The 14682-nt window shown below is 38.8% G+C and overlaps 1 protein-coding gene across 1 annotated transcript in view; it reads right to left on the bottom strand.

The window, feature by feature from the left end:
- Positions 1 to 250: 250 nt before the first annotated feature.
- The window catches only part of LOC110566133 (transmembrane serine protease 11E), a 35090-nt gene continuing 20658 nt past the window's right edge, over positions 251 to 14682 (bottom strand). Inside the window, exons 5-10 of the mRNA XM_021663942.2 lie at positions 13617 to 13780; positions 10023 to 10061; positions 8481 to 8661; positions 7298 to 7557; positions 5256 to 5398; positions 251 to 971 (exon numbers count right to left, since the gene is read on the bottom strand). Coding sequence (XP_021519617.1) covers positions 810 to 971; positions 5256 to 5398; positions 7298 to 7557; positions 8481 to 8661; positions 10023 to 10061; positions 13617 to 13780 — 949 coding nt within the window. The 3' untranslated portion in view covers positions 251 to 809. The remainder of the gene's footprint in view (positions 972 to 5255; positions 5399 to 7297; positions 7558 to 8480; positions 8662 to 10022; positions 10062 to 13616; positions 13781 to 14682) is intronic.

The following is a 14682-nucleotide window of genomic DNA, read 5'->3' on the forward strand; positions in this document are numbered from 1 at the left end:
GATATACTGATTATTTTGAAATGAACTTCTAATTTACCCTCAAACCTTAAGAGAATTTCCAGTAAGTTGATTAGTAATATTCTTCTCATCCTTTATTCCTTCATTAACTTTCATGTCACATTGTCAATCAAGTAAGTGATTTGTTTATTTGATCATTGACCTCCTCAATTGCAAGTAAATATTGTTTTCTTTGATTTGTTCATAACAAGTATGTTACAGAGTTCGTATAATTGTTGTAGTCACAGGAAACAGTAGTTCTCATGCTGCTCTTGTTAGCTATTTAGGAAGAAAATTAAGCTGTATACTGGTTTCTCTGTTTCCTCAATTTCTCCAAAGTGAAATTCTGAGCAGCCTGTTGCTCCCTCTGGTTGCTGGTATTTTATGTGATCATTTCTCACATTCAATTTTTAAAATCGCTAGTGTTTTTCTGAACATTAAAAATAAGTAGGTTTTTTTTAACATTTTATTTTATTCCTTATCTGGAACTTGAAGAATAGACACGTACTAAGATGAGAGAAGCTAACGAAATGAAGGAAAGGGTTGCTTCAAGTTCTATTACCCATGAGTACTTTGGATGAGCAAGTCAAAATTTTGGCAACAGAAAACTTGTAGAAAATAAATGCTTGTATGTTGGCAGAGTCCGTCTGGGCTCGTGTGAAGAGCGAAGCTGGGAAAGAAACAAACGCTTCAGATTATTCTGTGTGATGGTTCAGGTCCTTCTGATTTGCAAGGCCTCTTTTACATTTATGTGTCCCTAACAACAGCCTACAGACGACAACATCCATTTCAGCCCACTGCGTCTTTCCGTTTTAGATACCAGTGTGGAAAGCAATCCAGTCCCGGAGCGCGGTCACTCTAGTGTAAACACCAGGCTTGTTGGGTTGGCCACATTCATCTCCCCAGCTCACCACTCCAGCAAGGTACCAGATATCCCTAACATCTGAAGCAACCAGAGGTCCTCCAGAGTCGCCCTGAGGAAAAAGGGAGAGATTGCTAATTTACAATTCAGCTCACCAAGGAAGAGCTTGTCATTTACCCAAGATAAACTATAACAAATATGATGATTTTCAAGTCTTCAGGGCGTTCAGCTACCCACAAACAGACGTTCTGCTGATGGGAGAATTGTTTTGGTCTCAGGTTTCAGTACACAGGCCTAAGGCTTCATTTCGATAAAGACCGAGCAGGACTGAGGTCTCAGCTAACGCAGCTGACAAGATCGCACCTTCTTCAGGTTGCCTCCTTATTAATATGACCTAACCCACGAGAAAGTGGTGAATCATATTTTACTGAAAAGGAACAGTCTCGAGCTTTAGAAATCCGCTGAGACTTTAACGTTGGAGGTTGGAGAAATGACTGAACAACTAGGAGTATGCAGTGCTCTTCCGAGGACCCGAGTTTGGCTCCTCAGTACTCAGCCCACTTGCTCACAAATGTCTATGCCCCCAGCTCCACAAAGATTCAACACTTCCAACCGCCACAAGTTCCTTCACTCATGTGCACATACAGACACACATACATACATACCAAAAAATAGTAATAATAAATATTTAAAATAGCATTTTACAACCCTGCTGAGTTTGAGATGGCAATTATGGTTTCATCTCACACTAAAAACCTAAAACATGGAAATGGAAATGGCTTAGAAGTGGGTGGAAATTTGAGATTAAATTTGGACATGAGTTTAATTTGGAAGGTGTGGATTTGGGGAAGTCATTAAAGCAATTTCAGTTAATATTTTAAAAAATGGTTTGTGGAAACCCAATGGCTGCTCAGTCTCCAAGTGGGTTCCCTAGTAAGGAGCACAGAGACTGTCTCTGACATTAACTCAGTTGCTTGCTCTTTGATCACCTCCCCCTGGGGGTTGCAGCGTTGCCAGGCCATAAAGGAAAATGATGCAGCCAGTCTTGATGTGACCTGATAGGCTAGGGTCCGATTGAAGGAGAAGAGGTCCTCCCCTATCAGGGGACTAGGAAGAGGGCATAAGAGGAGAGGAGGGAGGAAGGATGGAACTGGGAGGAGACAAGGGAGGGGGCTGCAGCAGTGATGCAAAGTGAATAAATTGTAGTAAATAAATATATAAATAATATTAATTTTTTAAAAAGAGATGATTTGTTTGAATGGGAAGATAGATAGCACAGAGAGTTTCCATAGGATACCTGAATCTTGAATACTCAGATATAGAGAATGCAGAGGTGAAACCAAAGGAATCATGGAACCAGAAAAAAAAATCACACTTTAGAAAAGAGGAATTTGCTAAATAACACTGAGATAAGAAAGATCAGACCCAGTTGTCATAGGTTATTAGTCATTTTATAAACTGTTCAGAGCCTTACAATAGAGAAAATTGAGAGACAATTGCATCTCATATTGAAGTGTGCACATTCAGCACTCAAGTGTCTCCCTGCTCTGTTCATGTTTCTGAATGATCACAAAAATGCCTTGAGCATTGAATTTAGGCTAAAATATTTTAGTGAATGGAAACATTTGCGAATATGAAATCAGTAAGTGCACCTTCAAATAATTCTTTCTTTATTTGATATCACCTTAGAAGTTTGACTCACAGAGTAACCCTTGTTTGTTTCATGCATCACCCCAGGAGCAATGAAGGTAAGAGAAGAAACAAATATAAACATATAAACATAAATGAAGATAAACACAATGAAGTGAGTCTAGTCTTGAGGCTTGGCCATGGGCCTGCAGAAAAGTCAGCCTTATGGGAGACTTTAATGCAGTGAATTGACCACGGCTGAAATGTCTAGCCCAGCGACAAAGGCGGGGAAGGCCTGTCTAGTATCGTCAGCGGTTAAAAGCAGCAGGGTGACGAAGGTAGAAACAGGTAGTGTTCCCATGAAATCGTAAAAAAAAATATGAAAATCTTCAAAATAAGATCTTGAAAATGATATGTGAAGTGTTTGGACAGCTCTAGATTGAAGCATGGAGGATAAGTGGAATTTCAAAAAAAATATGGAATTTAGAAAACATGCTAGACTTAGTCGTTTAAATTTTCCAAACAAACATTTAGGAAGGATGTACCCAATGCGTCATTTCATAATGATTCATTGTGAAATAATGAATAAAACAAATATAAGGATATTCTGAAATGTAAGGTGAAGAAAGCAATTCTGAGCTCGGGGAGTAATGCAGCAGTAAATTGCTTCACCTGATCTGGTTATCTGACGCTGAAGAAGTCACCAGACTGTTAACCTGTGAACAGGTGCAATTAACAATTTAAATTTAAAGGTGTTAAGAAAAAAACGCTTTTCTTTTTCCAAGCTGAGAGGTCACTCAGCACTTGCTCATGTAGGTCCTCATGCAGAAAACTGAGAAATGGATCTCTAAGTGTAGTTCACAGCCTCTTATAACTCCAGTTCCAAGAGATCCAATACCTTCTTCTGATCTCCATAAGCACCAGGACACATGTGGTGCACATAAAAGCAGGCAAATAACTCATACACATGTAATAAAATAAATAAATTTAAATAAAAAAATTTTATAGTAAAAGAGTCAGAAATGGAGTAGCCAGGGAAGATAGAAATACCTAACAACCTGCCAAAATCAAGTAAGTAGACTATGCTGGGTAGTTTTATGTCAACTTGACACAAAACCAGATTTGGAGAGGAGGGAACCACAATTGAGAAAATGCTTCTGTAGATCAGGTTGTAGGCAGGCCGATAGGGCATTTTCTGAGTTAGTGATCCTGGCGGAGGGTCCAGGCCATTATGAGTGACTTGATTCAGAATCTAAGAAGTCACCCAAGCCAGTAACAGAAATAAACAAAGCAGAAACAACAATGAGCAACCCGTGAGCCTCTGGAACCATAGCCAGAAAGGTAAAATGTTTGTCATTAAGTCCCAGAAGAAGTGGAAGGGAAAGGAGGAACTCAGAAAAGAATTCAAAGAAGTCATGGTGGAAAAATTCAGAGGGCATAAGCCTATAGATTCAAAAGAACTGTGCAAACCCTGAGCTGAATAAAGCCAAGAAAATGCATGCTAAGACAGAGAATCAAAACTCTGTAAGGAAAAACTAAAGAAAATTCTTGATGACAAGAGAGAGAAGTCATAGAGAGAGTTATGGACAGGCAATTCTGGTGGCTGTAGAGTCTGCTCATGATGTAAGGACCCAAAGAGAACTGTCTGTCTCAAACTCTATATCTGGCATAATTATGTTTCAGAGATGATGGAGTAGTAAAGGGTCTGTCAGACAAAAAAAAAAAAAAAACAAAACAAAACAAAAGATAACCTTGTGCCCAACAGACCTACAGTAAAAGTATGGTTACAGGAAGTTCCTAAAACAGAAAAGAAACCTTAAAAGAAAATAGACATGAAAATCTTTGAGTAGACAGATATTTTTCTTCTCCACTTGAATACCTAAGTTATGCTTAACAATGAAGGAAAACATTTACTAATGTAGCTATCCACAAAGAATAAATATAAAACATATTTATATTTACTAATATTTGATTAAAAAGAATTGTAATGATATTTAAAGAAAAGTACGCTTTCTATTCTACACTCCACTTTAATGATTAAAACTTTAATACCAGTGTGTGTTTCCTATACACATATTTACATAAACAAATTAGAGAAATTACTGGATTTTTTTTCTACAAAGAAATAGTCAAGAGTAGTAGCAGATAAACCAAATGGAATTCCAAAAGAAATGATCGTGTGATTTTACTTAACATTCTGAAAACAACAGATTATTGAGATGGAGAAAAATAGAAATTGCCTAATATTAGAAATGGAAGAGGAAGCCAAGAGTTTATTACCCAAATGTAGCTTTTCAGGTGGCGTACGCTCCATCTTGCCTGCAATGGCAATTCCATAAATCTATCTATGTGTGGTAAAATACCATATACCTAGATGCATTTTCTGTTCCCCAGATTTTAATTATATTTTCCTATACTTTTATCATAACTATGTGAGTGTGGCTGCTGAAGGAAATTGGATAAGTACACTGGTAGGCTGGCAAAAAGGCTCAGTGGATAAAAGCGTTAGCCACCAAACCTGGTTCCCAGCATTCAGTCCCTGGAGCACGTGTGTGGAAGAAGAGAACCCACTCCAGAAAGTACATCATGTTATATGCATGTCCACATACCACACTCACACAAAATAAAATAGCATGTACCACAAGCTGCTTCAAAGAGTTCATGTGACTCTCCTGTGAAATCTATGCAGCTCCCTGTGAATCTGTAATTCTTTTGAAACAAAAGGAGAACAAATCACTGTACAGTATACTAATTGGTAAGCCCATACCTGGCATGCATCTTTTTCTCCTTTTAGGTAGCCAGCACACAACATCCTAGGAGTGATGGCACCATTGTAAGCTTGAGGTTGATTGCAGATTTGGGTATCTATGTAGTCCACCTGTACTTGCCGAAGGTGATTCTGGGTGAAACCTGAGGAAAGATAGTTATCATTAGAAGCCTGCCTGAAAAAAAAAAAAAAAACTGTTCTCATTATAAGATTTATAAGATAAGATGACAGTGTATGTGTGTGTGTGTCTTTTAAGAACAGTAATATTTGAAGAAATTCTTTCTAACTAGGTTAAATACAACTTTCAGTGCCTAAGAATCTCAAATTGTTTGAGCTCCACAAGATTGTGTCTGAGGAAAACTTCTGTATGATTACTTAATCTTCACAACTGGGTATATTATTAAACCTTAATTTCTTGCATGGCTAATTGTCTAGTAAGAAATTGAGTAGCAAAAGCATAGTGTGGCAGCACATGCCTGAAACCCAGTTCTGGAGAGGCAGAGACAGGTGGATTCTGGAGGTTTGCTGACCACCATTCTAGTTGAAATGGCTAGCTCTATGTTCAGTAAGACATGCTATCAAAACTATAAGAGACAACTCCTACTGGTGAGGATGTGGAACGAAAGGTACACTCCTCCATGGCTGGTGGGAGTAAAATCTTTCACAGCCACTGTGGAAATCAACATGGCCATTCCTCATAAAGCTGGGAATCAATATATCCAGCTATACCACTCTTGGGCATACCCAAAGGATGCTCCATCCTACACAAGATCACTTGATCAAATATGTTTCCTAGCAGCTTTATTTATAATAGCCAGAAACTCAACATAATCTAGATGTCCCTCAACCAAAGAATAGACAAACAAAATGTGCACTCAGGAGGCAGAGGCAGGCAGAGCTCTGCGAGTTTGAGGCCAACCTGGTCTAGAGAGTGAGTTCTAGGACATCCAAGGCTATACAGAGAAACCCTGTTTTAAAAAGCCAAGAATGAAGGAAAAGGAGGAGAAGGAGATGAAGAAGCGAAGAAGAAGGGAGGAAGAGAGGCAGGGAGAAAGGGGGAAGGAAGAAAGGAAAGAAGGAAGGAAGGAAGGAAGGAAGGAAGGAAGGAAGGAAGGAAGGAAGGAAGGAAGGAAAAAAATAAAAGAAAATGTGGTACATTTCCATAACAGAGTATTAGTCAGATGTTAAAAACAATGACATTAGCCTGATGAGGTGGTACACAGCTGTAATACCAGAAATGGAAGCACAGGCAGGTACATCTCTGTGCGTTTGAGGCCAGCCTGGTCTATAAAGCAAGTCCAAGACAGCAAAGGCTACATAGAGAAACCTTATCTTGAAAAACAAAAAGCAAAAAAAGAAGGAAAAAAAAAACAATTAAACAGCATGAAAATGATATTTATGAAAATGGATGACACTAGAAAGCATCACCCTAAATATGGTAGGCCAAACCTAGAAAGACAAATATGGTATGTACTCACTTATAAATGGATATTAGCTGTTAAGTAAAGAATAATCATTATACAATCCATAGATCCTGAGAGGCTAAGTAACAAGGAAGACTCGAGGGGGAAGCACAGATATCCCTAGGAAGGGAAATTGATTTTGTGGGTGGACTAGTGGCACATCCTGGGTGTAATGTATGAGAGAAGAAAAAAAGAAAAGAAAACCTGTTTCTAAATAAACAACTAAATAAAGAATAAGATGGGGAAGAATGAGTATATATACACATCATGAACCAAGCATACAAATATACACACACACACACACTACAGGGGCATACACTCATTAATAAAAAGAAATTCAGTGGTCAACAGGCATATATATCTGTTTCTTCACATATCTAACAATATCATTACAGTAACAGCAGCAATAAGTAGAAGATGAAGGTAAGAAAAAATACATGCATCTTCTAAGTGGCATAAAGCCTGCCTTAGCCTGAGTCCAAACAAACAACCAACATATTTTATCATAGCTTTCGGTTCTCAATGCCTTGGAACTCCCAGTTTGGTGACTGTGACTTGATTTTCTCTTCAGATGCTCACCATCATTTTGCAACGCTCCAAATCCTGTCACAAACATCCTCTGCCCCGGCTGGAATTCATGATTTGCGTCAGGGAGACAAACCTTGTGCACTGCATTTGTGCAGGGGACGCGTCTAGAAAGCTCTACAAGTGCAATGTCATAGTCATGTGATGGGTATTTGTATTTTTCATGAACAATTATCCTCCGGAAGCCTGTTGTCAGTTTTGGAGGCTGTAATGTTGCCCCAAAGGAAGCAGTCCATCTGGATGAGTCCTTGTGCCTACCAAATAATCATCATCATCATCATCATCATCATCATCATAAATCATAGTTTACCTTGACATCAATGTAATAATCTGTAAGGAATGGTTTTATCTGAATGTATAAGTATAAAAACTGTTAAATTTTAGTTCATATCAACAGAAATAAACTCTAGAGTCTGAGAAATGGGCTCAGGGTTCAGGCTCAGAAAAGCCATGAGGGTGTTTTTCTAGGTCAGTGTCACACTATGCACCACGGTGTCCACTGAAGATCCAGAAGCCTTTTCTCTCAGTGGCTACAAGCAACACATGAAAACAAAGTCCTGCATAGAATGGCAGGAAATACTTTCTACATGCCCCACTTCCTCTTCTTGAAAGATAATTCTTTTTCTGAAGTCCACAGAGGTCACAGGTAATTTTTAAAAGAATCTACTGTGTATATGGTCAATATTCTGATGCCAGGTTGAAAATCCACCATTCCTTATAACATAAATCCACTCTTCAGCTATAAAATTTGTTACTTCCAACTTTCTTCATACCTCCTTATCTTTCTCCTTGGAATAGCCTCATAGGGATCAAACCTACCACCTGCCCAACCCTCAGTTCTGATAAAGAAACTAAATGACTATCAGTTCTTCTCTTTGATAACAAGCTCAAAATTCAAGCATGACTTAAAGTTCCTGTGTTCTTCAGCAAACTATCATACATCTTTCAATGAGTAACTTTACCACGACAGTGTCTTTGACATCACTGTCATTTTCAGAGACCAAAAAAATCTCCTGCTAAGTTTTCTAAGATTCCCATCATGTTTTGTGATAAACATGTTATTTTTTTTATGTGTACCGAACTTACCTCCCTTGAAATTCATGAATTATTTCATGTGTATATAACATAAAAGGACATGCACTTTCCTTCTGCCCCACCTTCAAAGGTCAGGACTTACGTTCGGAAACAGTGAGCAGCACTCACGAGCCATGTGCTGTTGATCAAAGTTGCTCCACAGCGATGGGACCCATCCCACTGCAGGCTGCTTTGCCAGGGCCATTCTCCCTCTTCTACTCGTGTCCCGCCGACAATCCTGAGACTAGTCTGTACTGTAGATCTGTTCCGTCGGGTCCCACAGCCTGCCAAAGACACAGGAGACACTAGCAGTCGCTTAAGCATCACGATTTTCTTTTACTCTGTGATCTAGTAGAGCAAACATTTTCTCCTGTTTTTGTTCATCTGTAAATAATACCTTATATAGTCAATTCCTATTCATCTTGTGAGACTTATATCTGGCATTGCCTCAGGATAATCTATCAATTTCTTTGCTTAAAAACTAAATTGATTATGAATATTTTTCATGCTTCCTTAATGACAGTAGCATCCCATATGTGTAGACAAGTGGTTTTGTTGTTGTTATTCCCTAGCATTGCTTACGACGGAGTTCTTTCTAGATGCCAGTAACGTTTCCTCATGCAATCATGATGAAAAGGTTGAAGTGAGGCATGATATTTTATGCAATAGCAAGGCCCTGGGGTAAAAACTACTCTTTTAGAATTCCGTGGTCATGAGTTTGTCTCAAGCATCTGGTTATATCAGAGTGTAAGCTCCTTTGAGCTGGTGCATGTTGCCCATTTTGCATCCCTTTTGGCTAACACAGAATCAGTGCATCCTAGGTTTCTAAGCACTATGGATGGCAAGAATATGTGTCAGTTAGATAATGGGATAATATTTTGGTTCTAGGCTTAGTAACATTTTTAAATTAATCAACATTCTGAGCTTTTATTTTAATTAATTAAATGTATTTACTTAGTATTTGTATCTACTTGTGTGTGTGTGTGTGTGTGTGTGTGTGTGTAGGCCAGAAGATAGCCTGCAGTAGTTTGTTCTCTATTAATTCAGGTTTTCAAGCTTAGCAGCAAGTGCCTTTACTTGCTGAGCCATCTCATCATCCCTCCTTCCATGTAAGAAAATAATAAATGTGCTGTTACCAATTTCTAACTGTTAAATATACTCTTTAAATCGTGAAGGTTGCTCTGCAGTAAGAGAGTGAAGGGCTGCGTCTAGAATGAAGACCTTTTACATTTTCAACCTATTTAATTTCATCAAATATACCACATTTCCACGATTACCTGCAATTTCTATTATAAACAAGCAACCTCAAGCTGCCTCTGTTTAGAGTAGATCAACATTAAGTTTATGTCTCTAGCTGAAAAATCACACATGCAAAGAGAGTGTTTTTGCTTCTTCTTTAATGGTTGTCCAACTCAGTCACTTCTGTTCCCATGGTGACAGGCACCTGCACACCCAGTCTGAACTTCTCCCAGTTATGCTATTCTTCAGAGGGTATCAGAGACAAAATGAAGTGCCATGAGCTATGTATAAATCATCCACGCTCTAGTATATCTCTGCAGAATTAACACAAAGCACATACAAATGTTCTGCAGTGTTACCTTCCTGCATCCAGGTAATGCAATCTTAGTGAGTACTTTCAACTTACAGTGGTTGAGATAGTTGTCTGTTTCTGTCTTGTTGATTTCTGAAATACACACAAACGGTGAATAGGATAGGGTGAGCAGTAACAGAATTTCACTGTATGATCTTTTCAACACGAGACAGCTGATAAATCTCTAAAAAAGTACCCCTGGATTATAAGGGAAGAAATACAGTTAGATTATCACAGACATGATTTTCTTTTTTTCAACTGTTTTAAAGAGAAACGGAGGTGTGAACAATTAACCTAGAACTCTGGTGTGAATGAGAAGCACAATGATAGCCTGTTTGTTTTTTTAATTTATTTTTTATACTAATCATAGTTTATTCACTTTGTATCCCAGCTATAGCCCCCTCCCCGACTCCCTTCCAATCCTACCCTCCCTCCCTCATCTCCTCCCAAGCCCCTCTCCAAGTCCACTAATAGGGGAGATCCTCCTCCCATTCCATCTCACCCTAGCCTGTCAGGTCTCATCAGGACGTGGGTAGCCTGTTTATAATGTACATTAATGTTGCATTTCCAGAGTTTTGTGTTGAGACCTAATAATATGAATTTTATACCAGAAAATAAGATTCTGTTCCTAGCCCTGGGAAACTGAGGTGTGTGGGGGGGCATCTTTTTGTCAAGCTGATGGTAAGCTCCTGGAAGGACATGGGTGTAACTTTAGCTGAGACTCCTAAAGGGGGTGGGGGCTGGGGGGGGGCATGAAGACTGAAGTGACGGCCACCTCCTAGCCAGGCAGGACTAGTGGAAGAAGGGGAACAACAAACCACTGACAAAACCTGTGATCCAAAAACTATCCTACCAACAAGAAGTGCAGAGATAATGAGGGAACGAAGATTGAGAAAAAGTTCAAACAACACTTGGCCCAACCTGAGACCCATCCCACCGTAGAGAGCCAGCCCCTGGCACTAATAATGATACTCTGCTATGCTTTCAGACAGGAGCCTAACTTGACCATAGTCTGGGAGGCTCCAGCCAGCAGTGGATCAGGACGGATGCTGAGACTTGCAGTCAAGCATGGGGCAGAGCGCTAGGTGTCCTGTGGAAGTGATGGGGGAAAGACGGAAGGACCTGGAGGGGACCAGAACCTCAGAAGAAGACCAACAGAGACACCTAACCTCGTCTCATGTGGGCTTTCAGAGACTGAGACATCAACTAAGGAACATGCAGGATCTGGACCTAAGGCTCCCTGCACACATGTAGCCAATGGGCAGGTTGGTCTTCATATGGGGCACCTGGTGAATAGAGAGGGCAGGGAGCTGTTTTTAACATGGACTCCAGTGCTTGCTTTTGGATCACTTCCCCCTGGCAAGGCTGCCTTGTCTGGCTTCAGGGGATAAAGATATGCTCACTTCGGATGTGACTTGATGTGCTGGGGAAGGTTGAGAGGGAGGAACTCTCCTTTTCTGGGAGGAAAGGGAAAAGGGGAAGGGGGACTGGCAGTAGAGGAGGGAAGGGGTATCATTGGGGTATAAAATAATTTTTTAAAAAGAAAGAAAAGCTTTAAAAATATCTATAATAAAATAAATTAGAAAATAAAAGATAAGATTCTCTGGGAGTCCATGGTCCCTCTTTGATGACTATCAAAATTTAATTTGATAAATATCAAATTAAACCATTACATTGGTTCCCTAATACAACGATGGTTTTACTAAGCATCATTTCAGAATATTTTACTAAGCATAGAGCATAGTCCCGCACATGTAGCACCATGCTGAACTCCATGATCACATTTAAAAACAATGCTACTCCCCTCTAAGGTTTCTTTCTGCTAGGGTTTTAGACACGTAGACTGTCCACAGTTTCCCTCTCAACTCTGCCAGATCCTTATTGTGGTGACACTCAGTAGTCAGGACCTAGCTGTAAGCAAACAGTCATCAAAGTAAGGGGTACAGAGTACACTTAGTATTTTTTACAATTGTCAAAACTATTCTCTTAGAACACTTATGCTAGGACAGGTGTTCTAAATGCAAGAATCGTATTAACCTATTAGATTTTCTTCTGGTGTTTAATAATTTTGATACTTTGGAAGTTTATGTTACAGACATTCTTTTGTACTGTCTCCATCTGGCTATTGTGAGAAAAATGGAAGACATAAGGAGGATTGATTACTGAATATTAGTTACTACTCAGCTACTTAACAGTCTGTTCAAATAATCTATTGTCTGCCTCAATTTCTTTCTAAAAGTTCTCCTTTCATCTGTTCCATTACTGGGGATTGCTCTGTGCTTGTTTTCATGCCATTCTATTTCTACCTTGAAAGCCTTAATAATTTTATCTTGTATTTTGTGCTTTGATAAGGAAAGCCTGTGTGATATTGGAACATGTTATAAACAGAGGAAGCATATGGAACTTGTGTGTCTATGATGTCTCACCATGCCACTAGCATGTATCAGTCATGATGCTCTGTGAAGTTAGAATCCTGACAAACACACAACATGTTGGAGCATGGCAAGACTCCAAACAAGTACAATACAAATGTGTTAAAACTCAGCACTGAGGATGGAGGGATCACTAGCAGTAGAGGAGGACATGTTTATGTTTCTGTGTATTAGGTAATTGTTTGAGCTGAAAATAGCGATATCGGAAGAAATATAGGGAATTCTAGTCCCTTTTTTAATCCAGTCTTTTCTTCCATTAATAAGCCAAAGATAGAATACTTTCAAAGAATGTGTCATACTAAAAAGAAAACTAGAAATAGTGGGCTTAGCTTTGTGTCCTATTCTCGTTGTGCTGCAATGAAAATGAAATGCAGTTGTCCTTCAGCGTCTATAGTGGATTAGTGTAAGGACATTCCCAAAGATTTCTAGTTCAAGCCAATGGTGTTCTAAAATGGTTTAGCATTTGCATGTAACAAATATACATCTCCAACATGCTTCAACTCTCTCTAGATTGCCTAAAATCCCTGATAATACAAATTCTACACAGATAGCTGTTGTTTCACATTCGTAAAGAGTAACAAGAAAAATGTGTGCACTCAGCAAGGATATTTTTTTCTAAATATTTTTGGTTTTACAAAAATATTGTGCTTTTCTGGCTTCATGGATATGGAAGCCATGTACCAAGAGGATGACTGTACTTGCATAAACTATAAAATAACATTACATAGTCCTTTGTGGTCCCAGAAAAAAAAATAAACAAATAAAAATATCTACCTCAACCTGTTCAATTACAGCAGCAAAAACACACAAAGGTGAATATATGTGAATTACAGTTGTTCACTAGTAAATGATATTTAAGAAAGGAGCTATGACAGCACATATTAAAAATTATTCTGTGTCATACTCTCAGAACATGTGATGGAAGCAACAAGCAGAAGCTAAGTATTCAAAGCCACTTTTTCCATGTATAGTTAGATTCTGTTTCCAAGGTACAATAAAAGCACTTCTTGGGAAATAATAAAGGCCACCATGCAGGAGTTATGCTTAGAACACTTTCATGAATGAAAATGGTTCATTCACACCAATTTAGTTCCAGAGCAATGGTTTATAGATGTTGGGTCATCAGCAATTAAAGGGCAAAAGAATTTTGCTGAATGCCTAAGGCTATCTTAGAGTTATTCTATGTAAGAGAGATAAATAAGGCAAACCAACCTACTTTTAATTTCAACTGAATTGGGATCAACGTTAGGGGGTCCTGTAGCTTGTTTCAGCTTTTCATGAAGAACATGTTCAATAATTTTATGCACAATTTCAGGATCTTCGGTAGAGCGAATTCGAAAAATCAGCAGCATATGAGCCAGCACTCCGTCGTCTTCTTTACTATTGCCCAAAAAATACAAAGAAGGAAGGGTAGGAGAGAAGTGGGTAGACAAGAAAGAATTGAAGGAGAGAAGAAGTTTGTGTGGAATTATTGTGCATAGTTCTTTGGTTTTATTTATTTATTTATTTATTTATTTATTTTTGTATAATGATATGGTTTTCCATCTTAAAACTCAATAAACATTATTCAGCTCAGCTCCTTCTCCTTCCATCAATCAGATTTACGTTCCCCTATGGTCTGCTAGTGTCTTAACTCTGTGGTGCCCTAACTGTTCATGCTTCTCCTAAACTTGTGCTTCTTCATCTTACAGCACCAAAGGAAGAGAGAATGGGTGGCAATGAAGGACGGAATCTCTGAGATGAAGAAGTGGGCAAACTGCAAAGTGACTTGGGAAGTACAGCTGATACAGCTTAGTTATTTTCTAACTCTGAGGGGCCCTGGTGAAAGAGACTTAGGTGGCAACTTTCTCTGTGGTGTCATTAGATTCTTCTTGAGTTAGGGAAATCACCATGTAACCTTCTGCCAGATGTGCAAGAACAAGCAAATAGTAGACTGGACATAAAGACATGGGTTCCAGTAGGATAAGAGACCATGTAGATAATGTATTCCTCAAGAGAATGGAAATTTATGAACTAGAGAGAGATCCCAAAAGGATGCTATCTCAAGTATAGAATTTCTAGGAAAAAAAAAGTCATCAAAGCAATGCCTCAGAGATGTCAGCTAAGTCACAGACCAGGAAGTAATTCATTGTTGTCATTTGAATGATACTATAGACAGTTCTTACTCTGTTTTTGAAGAATATAAATTGTGTGTGTTAGAATCCATTATTTAAAGTCCATATGTAATACTTTACTTAAAATGTTGTGTTTTGCCAAGTAATTACACACTTGTAATCCCAGCA

This window comes from Meriones unguiculatus, chromosome 3 (assembly GCF_030254825.1).
Source record: "Meriones unguiculatus strain TT.TT164.6M chromosome 3, Bangor_MerUng_6.1, whole genome shotgun sequence".
In the NCBI taxonomy this organism is placed as follows: Eukaryota; Metazoa; Chordata; class Mammalia; order Rodentia; family Muridae; genus Meriones; species Meriones unguiculatus.